The sequence below is a fragment of the Trachypithecus francoisi genome, unplaced genomic scaffold (genome assembly GCF_009764315.1).
Source record: "Trachypithecus francoisi isolate TF-2019V2 unplaced genomic scaffold, Tfra_2.0 Lachesis_group3, whole genome shotgun sequence".
In the NCBI taxonomy this organism is placed as follows: domain Eukaryota; kingdom Metazoa; phylum Chordata; class Mammalia; order Primates; family Cercopithecidae; genus Trachypithecus; species Trachypithecus francoisi.
Genome location: NW_022681468.1, coordinates 33,636,342 through 33,653,359, shown reverse-complemented (window position 1 = coordinate 33,653,359; position 17,018 = coordinate 33,636,342). Strand labels below are relative to the sequence as shown.

General features: G+C 47.1%; 1 protein-coding gene across 5 annotated transcripts in view; it reads left to right on the top strand.

The window, feature by feature from the left end:
• The first annotated feature begins 3,266 nt into the window (after window positions 1–3,266).
• The window catches only part of DNAL1 (dynein axonemal light chain 1), a 60,626-nt gene continuing 46,874 nt past the window's right edge, over window positions 3,267–17,018 (top strand). Inside the window, exons 1-3 of one of the 5 annotated variants that reach the window (XM_033187510.1) lie at window positions 3,267–3,371; window positions 7,358–7,556; window positions 15,411–15,628. In XM_033187510.1, the coding sequence (XP_033043401.1) occupies window positions 15,626–15,628 (3 nt within the window). In that variant the 5' untranslated portion in view covers window positions 3,267–3,371; window positions 7,358–7,556; window positions 15,411–15,625. The other 4 variants (XM_033187512.1, XM_033187508.1, XM_033187511.1 and 1 more) reach the window with 4 other exon arrangements.

Below are 17,018 nucleotides of genomic sequence, written 5' to 3'. Positions count from 1 at the left end.
TTTCTAACCACTGATCATTTAAAAAACATTTGTACAAACCTGTTACGTATTTCAGGCTTGAAAACACAAAGACTTCTTAATTATTTCAAATTATCATGAGTATTTTATATTCATTTAAAGCTATTTTTATATTCACTTAAAGTGGCCTTGGAACCCTGGGACAATAAAAGCTTATGGAAGGCAGTGTATTTTTTCCATATTAACATACAGATACACACAAAATCTACCATTTATGGCCAGTGTAATGATGGATTTGGAGGCAGACGTCAAAATTACTTGAGTTGTTTTTCTAATGCTGGGAGGTCAGTGATACAGTGGTGCGATCTCAGCTCACTGCAACCTCTGCCTTCCGAATTCGAATGATTCTCCTGCCTCAGCTTTCCAAGTAGCTGGGATTACAGGCGCCCACCACTAATTTTTGTACTTTTACTAGAGAAGGGGTTTCGCCTTGTTTGCCAGACTGGTCTCGAACTCCTGACCTCAGGTGATCTGCCTGCCTCATCCTGCCAAAGTGCTGGGATTACAGACGTGAGCAACTGTGCCCAGCCAAGACTTGGCCTTCTGAAGGGTTATTGCAAAAATCAACTTTCAAAAGGCAGATTAATTGGAGAAAAGGCATACAATTTATTTATCGTGTATTACGGGAGCCTTCAGAATGAAGATCTATCCAGATGTAGTGGCTCATGCCTGTAATCTCAGCTCTTTGGACTCAGCACTTTGGGAGGCTGAGGCTGGAGGATTGCTTGAGGCCAGGAGCTCAAGATCAGCCTGGGCAACATATTGAGACCCCGTCTCTATAGAAGAAAAAATTAGCCAGGCATGGTGGCACATTTCTGTAGTCCCAGCTATTGGGGGAGTGCTGAGGTGGGAAGATAGCTTGAACCCGGGAGATGGAGTCTACAGTGAGCCATGATTGCACCACTGCACTCCAGCCTGGGTAACAGAAGGCCAGACACAGTGGCTCACGCCTGTAATCCCAGCACTTTGGGAGGCCAAGGCTGGCAGATCACCTAAGGTCAGGAGTTCAAGACCAGCTAAGCCAACATGGCTAAACCCTGTCTCTACTAAAAATACAAAAATTAGCTGGGCATGGTGGCACATGCCTGTAATCCCAGCTACTCAGGATACTGAGGCAGGAGAATCACTTGAACCCAGGAGGCGGAGGTTGCAGTGAGCCGAGATTGCACCACTGCACTCCAGCCTGGGTGATAGAATAAAACAATGTCAAAAAAAAAAAAAAAAAGAAGAAGAAGATGATGACGCAAAGCGCAAAGACACAGGGGAATTGTCCATTTTTATGCTTAGGCTCAACAAAGTATGGGCAGCCATGTAGAAATATGATTGGACTGGCCGGCACGGTGGCTCACGCCTGTAATTCCAGCACTTTGGGAGGCTGAGGTGGCGGATCACGAGGTCAGGAGATCAAGACCATCCTGGCTAACATGGTGAAACCCCGTCTCTACTAAAAAAAAAAAAATATATATATATATATATATACACACACAAAAAACTAGCCGGGCGAGGTGGCAGGCGCCTGTAGTCCCAGCTACTCGGGAGGCTGAGGCAGGAGAATGGTGTAAACCCGGGAGGCGGAACTTGCAGTGAGCTGAGATCCGGCCACTGCACTCCAGCCTGGGCGACAGAGCGAGACTGTCTCAAAAAAAAAAAAAAAAAATTAGCCAGGCGCGGTGGCCGGCGCCTGTAGTCCCAGCTACTCGGGAGGCTGAGGCAGGAGAATGGCGTGAACTCGGGAGGCGGAGCTTGCAGTGAGCCGAGATGGCGCTACTGCACTCCAGCCTGGGCGACAGAGCGAGACTCTGTCTCAAAAAAAAAAAAGAAAAAGAAAAAGAAATGTAATATACTTGTTAAGTTTTTTTTCTGCATACAAAAAATATACATTATTAATACTTCTGCCAGGCCACAGGACAATAGAACTTATTTCCTCAGGGTATATATCTGTAGTTCAGCTTTCTCTCTCTTTTTTTTTTTTTTTTTCGAGACAGGGTCTCATTCTGTCCCCCAAACTGGAGTGCAGTGGCACAATCTCGGCTCACTGCAGCCTCCGCCTCCCGGTTTCACGCTAATTCTCTCGCCTCAGCTTCTCAAGTAGCTGGGATTACAGGTGCCTGCCACCATGCCTGGCTAATTTTTGTATTTTTAGTAAAGACTGGGTTTACCATGTTGGCCAGGCTGGTCTCGAACTTCTGACCTCACGTGATCCACCCACTTCGGTCTCCCGAAGTGCTGGGATTACAGGCCTGAGCCACTGCGGGCTGCCCTGTAGTTCCGTTTTCTGAATGAAAAAGCAAAATGTATGCTCCCTCCTGCGCTCATCCCCTATGTCCCGCTGGGCTCGTTTTAGGTCTTTGCTGGCATTCAAGTTTGGGAAGTGTCTCTCCACCAGTTTCTATTATCAATCGCTACTATTTTATAGTTCAATTCAGTATCTCATCGGAAACGTTTAAACTTTAACCTTGACAGGCTTTCTTAATCCAGGACAAAGGTTACTTAAAAGGGAGGAAAGGAATTTGTTCGGAGCCTAGCACACGTGGCCTCCTAAAATCAAGTTTAGGGAATAGTGACCCCTGGTGGCCAGTGAGGGAATTCAGAGGAGGCCAGAGGCCGGCACTTTCTGTTAAAAATGCTTTTTATTCGCCACACGTCCAGGGTAAACTCGCGAGGGGATCTTGCCCCTTCCAGACGGTTCCACACGGGACCTCTAGGAACTCAAAGGACCCTGGGGCCTCCGAAGTCGCCTCTTCTTGCAGCCCGTTGCTAAGTGGCGCCGCAGGGAACAGCCCAGGTCCCATCACGTGGCCTTGCAGGGTTTTTGCCCCACGGGGCCACGCCCTGCCAGGCCGGGCCCCACTCCTCCCTCCTCCTCAGTGCGGAACCTCGGCCGCCAGCGCCAGGCCGCCTCGACGTTGGCGGAGGTCAAAGCCGCAACGGTCCCGGCACGATGTGGAGGGCGGCCCGGGCAGCGCTCCGAGTCTCTGGAGTCCCCCTCCAGACCTGGAGGCCGATATTCACATCGTCTCTTTTCTCCCAAAAGGCCGCGACCCTGACAGTCACGCCCAAGACTGGGCTGGCCGACAAGCGCCCGGATATGAAAGCAGAAGGCTTGGGCTCCGGGGAGCGGGTGACTCTGAGTGTCGGGCGTCCACCACCGAGGCTGCCTCTTCCACTCCCTCGTCCACTACGAGGTGAACAGCGGCGAGGGGCTGGCCCTGGCCAGGGACCTGGCTCTAGGCGGCGACTTCACGGGCGTGGGGCCCATGGGGCTCCTGTGGAGCCTCATGCCGGCCGCTTCGAAGGATCCATGCCTCAGTCGAATGCCGAGGGCCGCCTTGAAAAACCCCCTCAAAGTGGAGGTAACCGTCCACCTAACGCCGCTGCAGTAGGCGGCGCCGCTGGATCCGGCGCTGGCCTCGGCCCAGGTGCAGCGCTGGTTCTCTATCCCCGAGCTCCGCCGCGCGCCTGCTAGCCGGCCTCCTGCGGGGGGTCTTCCTGCTGCCATCAGGTTCCGGGCCCTTTTCCGCAGAGTGCCTGGCAGCACAGTGAGGGAATCGACTGGCTGGTTTAGGAAAGCTGGCTTGCTTTGCTAACTGGTTTGTCATCTGAAAACAAAGCGAGCTCCTTAATCCCTTATTTTGTCTCCTAGACATCAAGTGGAACATTCATTCCTCTAAATGGTGGCTAGGATCTAAATTTCATCTGCTCATGCACCTTTCTTCTGCCAGCCGCTCACCTGCCAGAGTCCTAGTGCTGCATACGCTATTCCTTAGGAGTATACACCCTGTATGTTTGCTATATTAAGCATAAGATTGCTGCAAAATTTCTAGCATTAAGTGCTTTTGTTTGCTTACAGCAGTCTCAACCTCCTGAGCCCAAGCGTCCTCCCACCTCAGCCTTCAGAGTAGAGTAGCTGGGACAGCAGGCATGTGCCACCCAGGTAATTTATTTATTTATTTATTTATTTTTGAGACGGAGTTTCACTCTGTCGCCCAGGCTGGAGTGCAGTGGCGTGATCTCGGCTCACTGCAAGCTCTGCCTTCCGGCTTCACGCCATTCTCCTGCCTCAGCCTCCCGAATAGCTAGGACTACAGGCGCCCGCCACCACACCCGGCTAATTTTTTGTATTTTTAGTAGAGACGGGGTTTCCCTACGTTGCCCAGGCTGGTCTTGAACTCGTGGGCTCCAGCGATCCTCCCACCTTAGCCTCCCCAAGTGTTGGGATTACAGGTGTGAGCCACCACACCCAGCCATCTTTCTTTTTTAAATTCTTATTTTTTTAGAGACTAGGTCTTGCCGTGTCACACAGGCTGGAGTGCAGTGGCACCATGGTAGCTTATTACAGCCTCGAACTTCTGGGCTCAAGTGATCCTTCCACCTCATCTTCTCAAAATGCTGGGATTACAGGCGTACATGGCCTCATTTTAACCTTTTTGTTTTTTTAGAGATGGGGTCTTGCTATGCTGCCCAGACTGGTCTTGAATTCCTGGCCTGAAGCAGTCCTCCCACCTCAGCATCTCAAAGTACTGGGATTACAGGCACACACAACTGAGCCTGGCTTTTTAAAAATTATTATTATTATTTGAGACAGGGTCTCAGTCTGTCACCCTGGCTAGACTGCAGTGGCGCTGTCATGGCTCACTGCAACCTCCCCTCAGGGGCTGAAGCGATTCTCCCACCTCAGCCTCCCAATTAGCTGGGACTACAGGATCTCACCACCCAGCCCAGCCACTTTTACTTTAATTGGAATAACAAAGGAATATATCTGAAAAATACCAGGAAACAACTGGCCGATAAATTCTTCTCTTGGAATAGTGAAGGAATAAAGCATCCCCAATATGAATGTTGAAAGAGAAATAATAGACCAACGTTGGGAGGATATTAGTTTGACAGTTTAGTATCTCTTCACACATGTAGTTCACTTTATAGTACACCTTCATTAGACCTTTAAAATAGTTTAATCCCTGTTGAATTATGGATTTGGGTGACTCTAACTGTATCTTAAATTTATTGAGAAATCAAAGAGCCCTTTAAATTTGGATGTCTGGGTTTCTTTTTGTTTTTTGATTCTTTGTTTGTTTGTTTGTTTGTTTGTTTTGAGGCGGAGTCTCGCTCTGTCGCCCGGGCTGGAGTGCAGTGGCCGGATCTCAGCTCACTGCAAGCTCCGCCTCCCGAGTTTACGCCATTCTCCTGCCTCAGCCTCCCGAGTAGCTGGGACTACAGGCGCCCGCCACCTCGTCCGGCTAGTTTTTGTATTTTTAGTAGAGACGGGGTTTCACCGTGTTAGCCAGGATGGTCTCGATCTCCTGACCTCATGATCCGCCTGTCTCGGCCTCCCAAAGTGCTGGGATTACAGGCTTGAGCCACCGCGCCCGGCATCTTTGTTTGTTTTTTGAGACATAGTCTCACTCTGTCGCTAAGGCTAGAGTGCAGCAGCCGGATCTCAGCTCACTGCAACCTCTGCCTTCCAGGTTCAAGTGGTTTTCCCACCTCAGCCTCCTGACTAGCTGGGATCACAGGCATGCACCACCACAACCAGCTAGTTTTTTGTATTTTTAGTAGAGACGGGTTTTTGGGGTTTCACCACGATGACCAGGCTGGTCTCCAACACCCGACCCAAATGATCGGCTCACCTCGGCCTACGAAAGTGCTGGGATTACAGGCATGAGCCACCGCACCTGGCTTTAAAAATCTCATTCTAAAAACCAGACATCCAGCCGGGCATGGCGGCTCACGCCTGTAATCTCAGCACTTTGAGAGGCTGAGGCGGGCAGATCACCTGAGGTCAGGAGTTTGAGACCAGCCTGGCCAACATGTAGTGAAACCCCATCTATACTAAAAAATACAAAAATTAGCTGGGCGTGGTGGCACACGCCTGTAGTCTCAGCTGCTTGGGAAGCTGAGGCAGGAGAATTGCTTGAACCTGGCAGGCAGAGGTTGTAGTGAGCTGAGATTATGCCACTGCACCTAAGCCTGGGCAACAGAGCAAGACTCCGCCTCTCAAACAAACAAACGAACAAACAATAGCAGACATCTGGCCAGCACAGTGGCTTACCCCTGTAATCCCAGCACTTTGGGAGGCTGAGGTGGGTGGATGACCTGAGGTCAGGAGTTCGAGACCAGCCTGGCCAACATGGCGGAAACCTTGTCTCTACAAAAATTAGCAGGGTGCGGTAGGGGACAAGAATTGCTTGAGCCCGGGAGGTGTGGAGGTTGCAATGAGTCCAGACCATGCCACTGCACTCCAGCCTGGGCTATGGGAGTGAAACCTTGTCTCAAAAAAGAAAAAAAAAAAAAAAAAAAAAAAGGAGATTTTTATTCTTACATAACTCAAAGCCTGCATAACTATTTGCTTAGACTTATCAGGACTTGTACTTCAAACCAAAACACCTTCCACATATTTGTTTTTTGTTTGTTTGTTTGTTTTTTGAGACAGAGTCTCGCTCTGTCACCCAGGCTGGAGTGCAGTGGCTGGATCTCAGCTCACTGCAAGCTGCGCCTCCCGGGTTTACGCCATTCTCCTGCCTCAGCCTCCCGAGTAGCTGGGACTACAGGCGCCCGCCACCATGCCCGGCTAGTTTTTTGTCTTTTTTAGTAGAGACGGGGTTTCACCAGGTTAGCCAGGATGGTCTCAATCTCCTGACCTCGTGATCCGCCCATCTCGGCCTCCCAAAGTGCTGGGATTACAGGCTTGAGCCACCGCGCCCGGCACCTTCCACATATTTGATGCGATTTTTCTTTCTTTCTTTTCTTATTTTCATTTACCATGGTTAACTCACAGGGAAAAAAATAAAAAAAAATTTTTACATTTATAGCTTCAAAATAGCTCAAATAAATATCTATTTCAACCACAATAATAAATCCATTTCCACCAAAACAGATGTTTTCTTTTCAAAGTGAGTAGGTAGTTTTTTTAAAAATAAGATAAATTATATGATCAAATTTTTATTTAGAAAATGTTGGCTAGGTACTGCCGGGCGCGGTGGCTCAAGCCTGTAATCCCAGCACTTTGGGAGGCCGAGACGGGCGGATCACGAGGTCAGCAGATCGAGACCATCCTGGCTAACACAGTGAAACCCCGTCTCTACTAAAAATACAAAAACTAGCCGGGCGAGGTGGCGGGCACCTGTAGTCCCAGCTACTCGGGAGGCTGAGGCAGGAGAATGGCGTGAACCCGGGAGGCGGAGCTTGCAGTGAGCTGAGATCCGGCCACTGCACTCCAGTCCGGGCGACAGAGCTAGACTCCGCCTCAAAAAAAAAAAAAAAGAAAATGTTGGCTAGGTACTATAGTCCATTAAATGTTCTGTCATCTAACCCAAGATTCAGTCCCTTTCCTGGGTTATAGGTGATGGTCCTTTTCCTGGTCTCATTGATATATTTGGTGATGGAGGATTAAGTGAATCTTGAGCAAGTCTCCTGGCTCGTTGAGGTTTTGCTACTCTGCTTTGCCATTTTTTGGCTATGAAGATCTACCTCCAGTCATGAAAGACTTAAATTTAGATTACTTTGAAGAGGCAGTTAAATTTGTGCAAAGTCACCCAAAGGTGAGTGGTATGAGAGAAATGAATGAATTACTCCAGAAGAGAGTGAATAACGCAAGTGTTACTAATGGGTTGGAAAATATCTGTAACAAATACCTGTTGAATTAATAAATAAATACTAGAGCTGTCTGATAACTTCATGAAAGACTTTCTGGCCAGGCACGGTGGCTCACGCCTGTAATCCCAGCACTTTGGGAGGCCAAGGCAGGTGGATCACCTGAGGTCGGGAGTTCAAGCCCAGCCTGACCAACATGGAGAAACCCCATCTCTACTAAAAATACAAAATTAGCCGACTTGGTGGTATATGCCCGTAATCCCAGCTATTTGGGAGGCTGAGGCAGGAGAATCGCTTGAACCTGGGAGGCAGAGGTTGCAGTGAGCCCAGATTGCGCCATTGCACTCCAGCCTGGGCAAAGAGCGAAACTCCGTCTCAAAAAAAGAAAAAGACTCTCCTTTATTGAGGACTTTGGTGATCCCATTAATAGTTATGCTTCATTTTTCCTTTGTCTCTTTCCGTGTTTGCCTTCTTTTTCTTCAGTCTGCAGGTCAAAGGTCCAAACATTGGAGTGATTGGCTCAGGCAAAGGGGCAGAGTTGGCATTTTCCATGGCTAGCTTTCTCCCAAATATAGCTGTGGTCATGACCATCAATGGCTGCATCTCAAACACAGCTATGCCCTACCTGTGGTAGCTTGATCCTGCCAGGACTGCCTTTTAACCTAGACAGAATCTTTGCCACTGATTCAGGAGTATACGGTTAAAGAAGCACTGGAAGACCCCTTGGACAAACCTACCAAAAAAGCTGTATCCCTCTTGAAAAAGCCAATGCTGGCTGGGCGCAGTGGCTCACGTCTGCAATCCCAGTACTTTGGGAGGCCGAGGTGAGTGGATTACCTGAGGTCAGGAGTTCGAGACCAGCCTGGCCAATATGGTGAAACCCTTTCTCTACTAAAAATACAAAAATTAGCCAGGCATGGTGGCACATGCCTGTAATCCCAGCTACTCGGGAGGCTGAGGCAGGAGAATTGCTTGAGCCCAGGAGGTGGAGGTTGCAGTGAGCTGAGATTGTGCCACTGCACTCCAGCCTGGCCTACAGTGCGAAACTCTGTCTCAAACAAACAAACAAGAAAGAAAGAAAGAACCAGTGCCCATTTCCTTTTTATTGTTGGAGAGGATGACAGGTGTTGGAAGAGCTCTGTTTATACTGACGTAGCTGTGAAGTGTCTCAAAGAACATAGGAAGACAAATTTTACTCTTTTAAGCTAGTCCAGTGCTGGCCACAAAATAGATTCCCCCTTATAGTCCTTTTTTCTCTGTAGCTCTGGATCCCGTATTGAGGGTACCTATTTTGGGAGGGGGGCAGCTCAAAGCTCATGCTATTGCTCAGATTGAGTCTTGGAAGAGCTTGGAGTTTTTGCACTTGCACTTAGGGTAAAAGCTAACTAGACAATTAAATGTATTATTTATTTATTTAGGTGGCAGGGGTCTTGCTCTGTTGCCCAGGCTAGTCTTGAACTCCTGGCCTCAAGCAATCCTCCCTCCTCACCCCTCCAAAGTGCTAGGATTACAGGCATGTGCAGCCTTGCTGGGCTAGACACTTAAATTTAGTTATGCTTCAGAGCAAATCCAGAGACAGACTGAATATTTTTATCAAAAAATGACTGAGATCTGAGCTTCTCATGGTCATCTGCAAGCTTTTTTTTTTTTTTTTTTTTTGAGACGGAGTCTTGCTCTGCCACCCAGGCTGGAGTGCAGTGGCCGGCTCTCAGCTCACTGCAAGCTCCGCCTCCCGGGTTCACGCCATTCTCCTGTCTCAGCCTCCCGAGTAGCTGGGACTACAGGCGCCCGCCTCGTCGCCCGGCTAGTTTTTTGTATTTTTTAGTAGAGACGGGGTTTCACCGTATTAGCCAGGATGGTCTCGATCTCCTGACCTCGTGATCCGCCCGTCTCGGCCTCCCAAAGTGCTGGGATTACAGGCTTGAGCCACCGCGCCCGGCCATCTGCAAGCTTTTAAAAGAAATAAAAATGCTAAATTCAAGTTCATCATAGCCTGCAGTTTTGGAACTATCCATATTTCTCCATGTTTGGTTTGTTTGAGCTTTAACTCAAGGTAATTGCTAACTGAAAGCCAGCTTTCAAGCTGCTACTTACCCATCTTTCCCACCTACTCTTCCTGCCACCTTCTGTACTTCCAAAGATCTAAAAAGCCAGTGTATGACTATTAGTTTGCTATATCTGTCCCAAAAGTTTTAGATCTTCCCTCCCTCCCTCCTTCCCTCCCTCCCTCCCTTCCTTCCTTCCTTTCTTCCTTCCTTCCTTCCTTCCTTGATAGAGTCTCACTCTGTCACCCAGGCTGGAGTGCAGTGGCTTGATCTTGGCTCACTGAAACCTCCACCTCCCAAGTTCAAGTGGTGCCTCCCACCATGCCCAGCTAATTTTTGTATTTTAGTAGAGATGGGTTTTCACCATGTTGGCCAGGCTGACTCAAATGATCTCAAGTGATCCTGACCTCAAGTGATCCACCCACCTCAGCCTCCCAAAGTGCTGGGATTACAGGTATGAGCCATCACGCCCGGCCGTTTTAGGTATGTTTTGACCAGGGGTGAATACATACACATAGGCCCCTGGTTTTGTGATGAGGAACCATTTGGTTATGATAATTTTCTCATAATAGTCAGAGACTAGAGTGAATTCTACAGGATGACTCAGAGGCTAGTTGGTGGTGGACTGAAGTCGCAGAATATTTTCTGCTGTTAATCAGATTTTGATATGTGTCTAGCTGCACCCTATTCCAGGATCTTTACAGAAAAGCACTGGGAACTCTAAGGTATTTATCTTCAGAATGGCAACTAATTACTGAGAAACACTTGCTTTCATTCTCCAAACTATCCCTCTTGGTATAGTTTTAAAAACTTTCCTTCATACTTTTGTTTAAAATTATATTTTAAAACAGGCAGGTTCCAGGTTCTAGTTGCAAACTGATAATTACACATGTAGACAATGTAATTATCTGAGGGAAAGACAGAGTTTATCCCTTGCACCTTCTCCACCAAAAACTTAATTACAGTTTGTGGGTGAGCTTTAACTTGTTAGAATTATCTTAGATGAAGTTCTGAGTTTTTATTCTAAACACTTAAAATGTATAGAATTGAAACATATTAAAAGTTCTGGTCCTCATTCTAATTTAGTTTTAGTTTTGCAGTTGCCATTTGTTTTTACGTATTTGAAGGGAAAGGTACCGATATTAATTATTAGACTTTGATTTTGGTTGATCAGTAATCTTGTGCTTACGACTGGTTTGCGGCTGGGCATAGTGGCTCATGCCTGTAATCCCAGCACTTTGGGAGGTTGAGGCGGGTAGATCACTTGAGCTCAACAGTTCAAAACCAGCCTGGGGATCATGGCAAACCTTGTCTCTACCAAAAATACAAAAAATTAGCCAGGCGTGGTGGCACACTTCTGTGGTTCCAGCTACTTGAGAGGCTGAGGTGGCAGGATTGTTTGAACCTGGGAGGCCAAGGTTAGAGTGAGCCATGATTGGTCTACTGCATTCCAGCCTGGGTAATAGAGTGAGACTCTTATCTGAAAAAAAAAAAAAAAAAAAGCGGTTTGCGAGGGGTCTTCTTGGCAGAGGTTGAAGAGTTGTTGCCCTAATTTATAGTATTATTAAATAGTTTCCCCCAAAATTAACATTATTTTAAAAATCGAATACAAGTTTCAATTATTAACATCAAGAAAAAATACAGGCTTTGGTGAGGTGGTTTAGGCCTGTAATCCCAGCACTTTGGGAGGCCAAGGTGGGAGGACTGCTTGAGCCCAGGAGTTCAAGACCAGCCTGAACAACATAGCAAGACCCCTGTCTCTACAAAAAAATTTTAAAATTTAGCTGGGGGTGGTAACACATGCCTGTAGTCCTAGCTATTTGGGAGGCTGAGGCAGGAGGATCATCTGAGCCTGAGGGATTGAGGCTACAGTGAGCTGTGATCACAGCACTACACTGCAGCCTATCTACCCTGGGCAACCAAGTGAGACACTGTCTCCAGAAAATGAAAAAAAGGTGTGTGTGTGTGTGTGTGTGTGTGTATAAACTCACACACACCACTTCGTGATTTCGGGGGTTTTTGTGTAAGATTTTTTTTTCCTTTTTTTTGAGTCTGAGTCTCGCTTTTGTCACCCAGGCTGGAGTGCAGTGGCGTGATCTCGGCTCACTGCAACCTCCACCTCCTGGGTTCAAGCGATTCTCTTGCCTCAGCCTCCTGAGTAGCTGGAACTACAGGCATACACTACCATGCCCGGCTAATTTTTGTATTTTTAGTAGAGATGGGGTTTCACCATGTTGGCCGGGCTGGTCTCAAATTCCTGACCTCCGGTGATCCACGTGCCTTGGTCTCCCAAAGTGCTGGGATTATAGGCAGGAGCCACCATGCCCGGCCGGGTGCGGTGGCTCAAGCCTGTAATCCCAGCACTTTGGAAGGCCGAGACAGGCGGATCACGAGGTCAGGAGATCGAGACCATCCTGGCTAACCCAGTGAAACCCCGTCTCTACTAAAAATACAAAAAAAAACTAGCCAGGCGCGATGGCGGGCGCCTGTAGTCCCAGCTACTCGGGAGGCTGAGGCAGGAGAATGGCGTGAACCCGGGAGGCAGAGCTTGCAGTGAGCTGAGATCCGGCCACTGCACTCCAGCCTGGGTGACAGAGTGAGACTCTGTCTCCAAAAAAAAAAAAAAAAAAAAAAGGTTTTAAAAAGAGGTTTATTGTTGCCCGGGCTGCAATGCAGTGCATGAGCCATCGTGCCTGGTCAAGGTTTATTTTATTTTTATTTTTATTTTGTATTTATTTATTTTTTTGAGACAGAGTCTCACTCTGTTGCCCAGGCTGGAATGCAGTGGCATGATCATAGCTCACTGCAGCCTTGACCTCCCAGGCTCAAGTGATTCTTCCACTTCAGCCTCCTGAGTAGCTGGTACTACAGGCTCACGCCACCATGCCCCACTAATTTTTCTTTCTTTCTTTTTTTTTTTTTTTGGTTAAATATGGGGTCTCGCTATGTTACTCCGCCTGGTCTTGAACTCCCAGCCTCAAGCCATCCTCCTGCCTTGGCCTCCCAAAGTGCTGGGATTATAGGTATGAGCCACTGCACCCAGTCAGCCAATTCTAATTTGAATTGATAAACCTCTCTATTATATAATCAACCTTAAGAATTAGTGCCTATCCTAGGGTTTAAGTTCTTTTTTTTTAATTTTAAGATATGTAACTTTTAGCTATTTTGCTTAATCTCTAACTCATTTCTTAAATGTGACAATTTTTTCTTCTCTTTTGTTTGGTCCACATTTATGTTTAAAAATTAAGGATTCCTTTGTTTTGTTTTGAGACAGGTTCTCGTTCTGTCGCATGCTAGAGTATGGTGGCACAACCTTGGCTCATGGCAACCTCTGCCTCCCGGGTTCAGGCAATTCTCCTGCCTCAGCCTCTGGAGTAGCTGGTATTACAGGCATGCACCACCACACCTGGCTAATTTTGTATTTTTAGTAGAGACGGGGTTTCTCCATGTTGGTCAGGCTGGTCTAGAACTCCCGGCCTCAGGTGATCTGCCTGCCTCGGCTTCCCAAAGTGCTGGGATTACAGGCATGAGCCACGGCGCCTGGCCTTCAATACTATTTTTAAACTTTCTTTCAACTTCTTTTATCCAGGCCTGAAATAAGAGCAAGCAGACCCACACATGCTCTGGTGAACAGGTTTTGGAATCTATTTTGTCATTTTGTAGGATATGAAAGAACAAAAGAAGAGTCCAAGTTATATAATTCTTTTATTTTCTGTGTGAATGTTTTTAACCTTTGAGAATCTGGAACTCAAAATGTTCTTTATGTGAAGTGTACCAAGATTTTGAAATCTATCCAATAGTCCCATAGACAGTTTTTTTTTTTTTTAAATAAACATAGAAATTGACCCTTGCGGTTTTAAAGCTTAAAATTTAGGTACCCCCCAGACCTCTCAGTAAGTATCAGAGAATGTAAACTCACCAGATCACTACATATGAATTTTGGTGTACCACCACTCAGTCCACAGCAAACATTAAACCCTCATAATATCCTTTTAGATATAAGTTTATATGTGTGTGTGTACTATGTATAGCTTTTCCAGTGTTTTTTTTTTTTTTTTTTGAGACAGAGTCTCGCTCTGTCGCCCAGGCTGCAGTGCAGTGGCCGGATCTCAGCTCACTGCAAGCTCCACCTCCCGGGTTCACGCCATTCTCCTGCCTCAGCCTCCCGAGTAGCTGGGACTACAGGCGCCCGCCACCTCGCCCGGCTAGTTTTTTGTATTTTTTAGTAGAGACGGGGTTTCACCGTGTTAGCCAGGATGGTCTCGATCTCCTGACCTCATGATCCACCCGTCTCGGCCTCCCAAAGTGCTGGGATTACAGGTTTGAGCCACCGCGCCCGGCCTCCAATTTTTGTTTGTTTGTTTTTTTGTTTTAGAGACAGGGTCTGACTCTGTAGCCCAGGGTGGAGTGTAATGGCACAATTATAATTCATTTCAGCCTCAAACTCTTCAAATGATCCTCTTGCTTCAGCCTCCCCAGCACCTGAGGCTATGGGTGTGTACCACAACGCCTGGCTAATTTTTATTTTTTATAGAGCCAGGATCTTGTTATGTTGCCTAGGCTGGTCTCGAACTCCTGGGTTCAAGGGATCCTTTTACTTTGGCCTCCCAAATTTCTGGGATTACAGGCATGAACAAACTGCACTAGGCCACTATGTATAATTTTAAAAGAAAATCGTATCAACTATTTTGTTTGGTAGCTTCTATTTTTACTTAAAATATGACTATCTTTGGATGTGAGTAGATGCCTTTCAGCAAGTCATTGGTACTTTTTTAGCGGAAGAACATTATTGCATTGGATATTCAATACTACTCATCAATTTTCTCTCTCTCTTTTTTTTGTTTGTTTGTTTTGAGACGGAGTGTCACTCTTGTTGCCCAGACTGGAGTGCAGTGGCGCGATCTCGGCTCACTGCAACGTCCGCCCCTCGGGTTCAAGCAATTCTCGTGCCTCAGGCTTCGGAATTGCTGAGACTACAGGCGCGTGCCACCACACCTGGCTAATTTTTGTATTTTTAGTACAGACGGGGTTTCACCATGTTGACCAGGCTGGTCTCAAGTGATCAAGTGGTCCTCCCGCCTCAGACTCCTAAAGTGCTGGGATTACAGGCGTGAGCCACCAGTCCCGGCCGCCAATTCTCTTTTGTTGATAATTGAGTTTCTTTTTGTTTTGTTTTTTTGCTATTAAAGCTTTGAACATACATCTCTGTGCTCAGGATAAAGTCCTAGAATTGGAACTGCTGGATCACAAAGGGTGCAAAAGTTTTTGAACAGCCGACAGCCTTCCAGAAAGGCTGTATCAATTATAAACAGCAGCGTATTTGTGTGTCCCTACTTCTCCATACCCCTGTCAACTCTATGAATTATTATTGTTGTTAATTTTTAGCTCATTTGGTAGGTAGGGGAAAAAAAGACACCTTGGTGATTAAAAACAACAATTTGTGATATTTAAAATGTGGAACCGAGCTTTTAGCCGCCTCTGGCGCCTCTGGCTCCAGGGTAAAGAAACATAAAATCGGTGGAGTTTGGCTCTGGTATTCTCAGTGGGATGGAGAGATAAATTACGGTAAGCTGCTTATTCTCCCTCGTCCGGAAAAGGGTGGGAAAGGCCATCGGTAGGGGAAAGGAATTAAGAACATTATTTTATGAAAAGGGTAGTTGTTAGGGGGACGTTTTAAGGTTTTTAACTTTAGGCGGGCGAGTCACTACAGATCAGCTGAAACTGCTTTCGGTCCTGACCACTCTGTGCGCGGTTAAGCCCTAGAGCAGCAAAAGGGCAGCCAGCAACAGCCGGACGGGAGGACCCCGGCGGCCGCCACGCAGTCCCACAATGCCCCGCTCGCACCACCCTGAGGGCGGAGAGAAAGGACCGCTGCCGGGCATGGGGCTTCGGCGGAGAGCGCCGAGAAGTGCGCACGCGCACTGACCCCGCGGGCCCTAGCAACCAGAGCAGTGACAGTAGCAACCGCTGGAATGGTGAGTACTTTTCGGGCCGCGTAGCCAAAGCTGAGAGAAGATTGGGAGTGGAAAAGGGTGACTGTGGAGTGTTGAGGGTCTGGGGGTCCTTGAACAGCGGAAGGGAGCCGGTAGCTGACGCTAGCTCTGTGGAGTCAGGGGCCCCGGGCGAAAGAGAAGCCCTGGCGGGGGGTGGTCTGGGGTGAGGGCGGCCTGGGGTGAGGGCGGCCTGGGGTGGATCGGAGGTTGGGTTAAGGTGGAGGGACTCTGACAGGAGAAAAGGGAGGGCGAAGAGCAGGAAATTCTCCAAAAAGAGCGTATTGGAGTGGGAAGGGTGATGGGAAGGAGAGTGTAGATAAAGATATCTCTTTACATATAAGTAATTTTAATGACCCCCCCCCCGTCGAGATGCAGGGAGGGACTAGTTACCAGAGGGTTCTGTATAACACGGATTGCAGCAGCATTCGTGACCTGTGATGTACCCAGGTTGCCTTCTGAATGACTACGAGTGCAATTATTAGGTAACGCTGTAAAACACACTCTGGTGGATGTATTAGAGCACTGATTCTCAAATTTCAGTATGCATAGGTATGGGCTTGTTGGAATGCAGATTATGAATTTTTAATATGATTGGGGGTTTCAGGAATGTGCATTTCGGGAACACCTCAAGTGATTATAAAATTGGGGGGCATCCCACCACAATGAGAAATGCTGTTACCTTAGGTTTGAAATCTACCAGCTGTCTATCCAATCAGAGCTCTTTATGAAGTAATGGTTTTACCTAGAGATGCTCCTCAACTCTTACTTGAAGTGTTCACTCTCTTGCTTACATACTTGGTAGTTCTAACTAGTCGTTTGAAAAGGATTACAGACCCAGACAGAGCTATTGAGCAAAGTATGTGATGTCCTACTTGATAGAGATGTTTATGAAGAAGCATAATTACTTGTCTTCTTTTTGTGCTTCCAGTGCTATATTAGTGGGCAGAAATTGAGCCCAAGAGATGGAAATGATGAGGAAGTCATGCCTGCCCTCAACAAGATTAAATACCACTCTTTAAAAAGTAGTTTCCCCCCTGCTTTCCTTACTTTGTTCCCCAAGCAGTTAGCTGAAAGCCACTGCCAAGGAAAGTTGAAAGTTCTGGAACCTAGGTTTATATTCAGGTGAAGAAAGCCTCAGACCTAAATATTTATGAAAGTATGAGCCATAGTGATTGTTGAAAATCTTCAAATAGAGAATCAGAAAGAGTACAGTTATAAGTCACTTAATGATGACAGGGATACATTCTAAGAAACACATCATTGGCAGTTTTGCCTTGCAAACATCATAGAATATGCCTACAAAAACCAGATGGTGTAGGCTATTGCTCCTAGGCTACAAACTTTTATAGCATCTTACTGTGCTGAATACTGT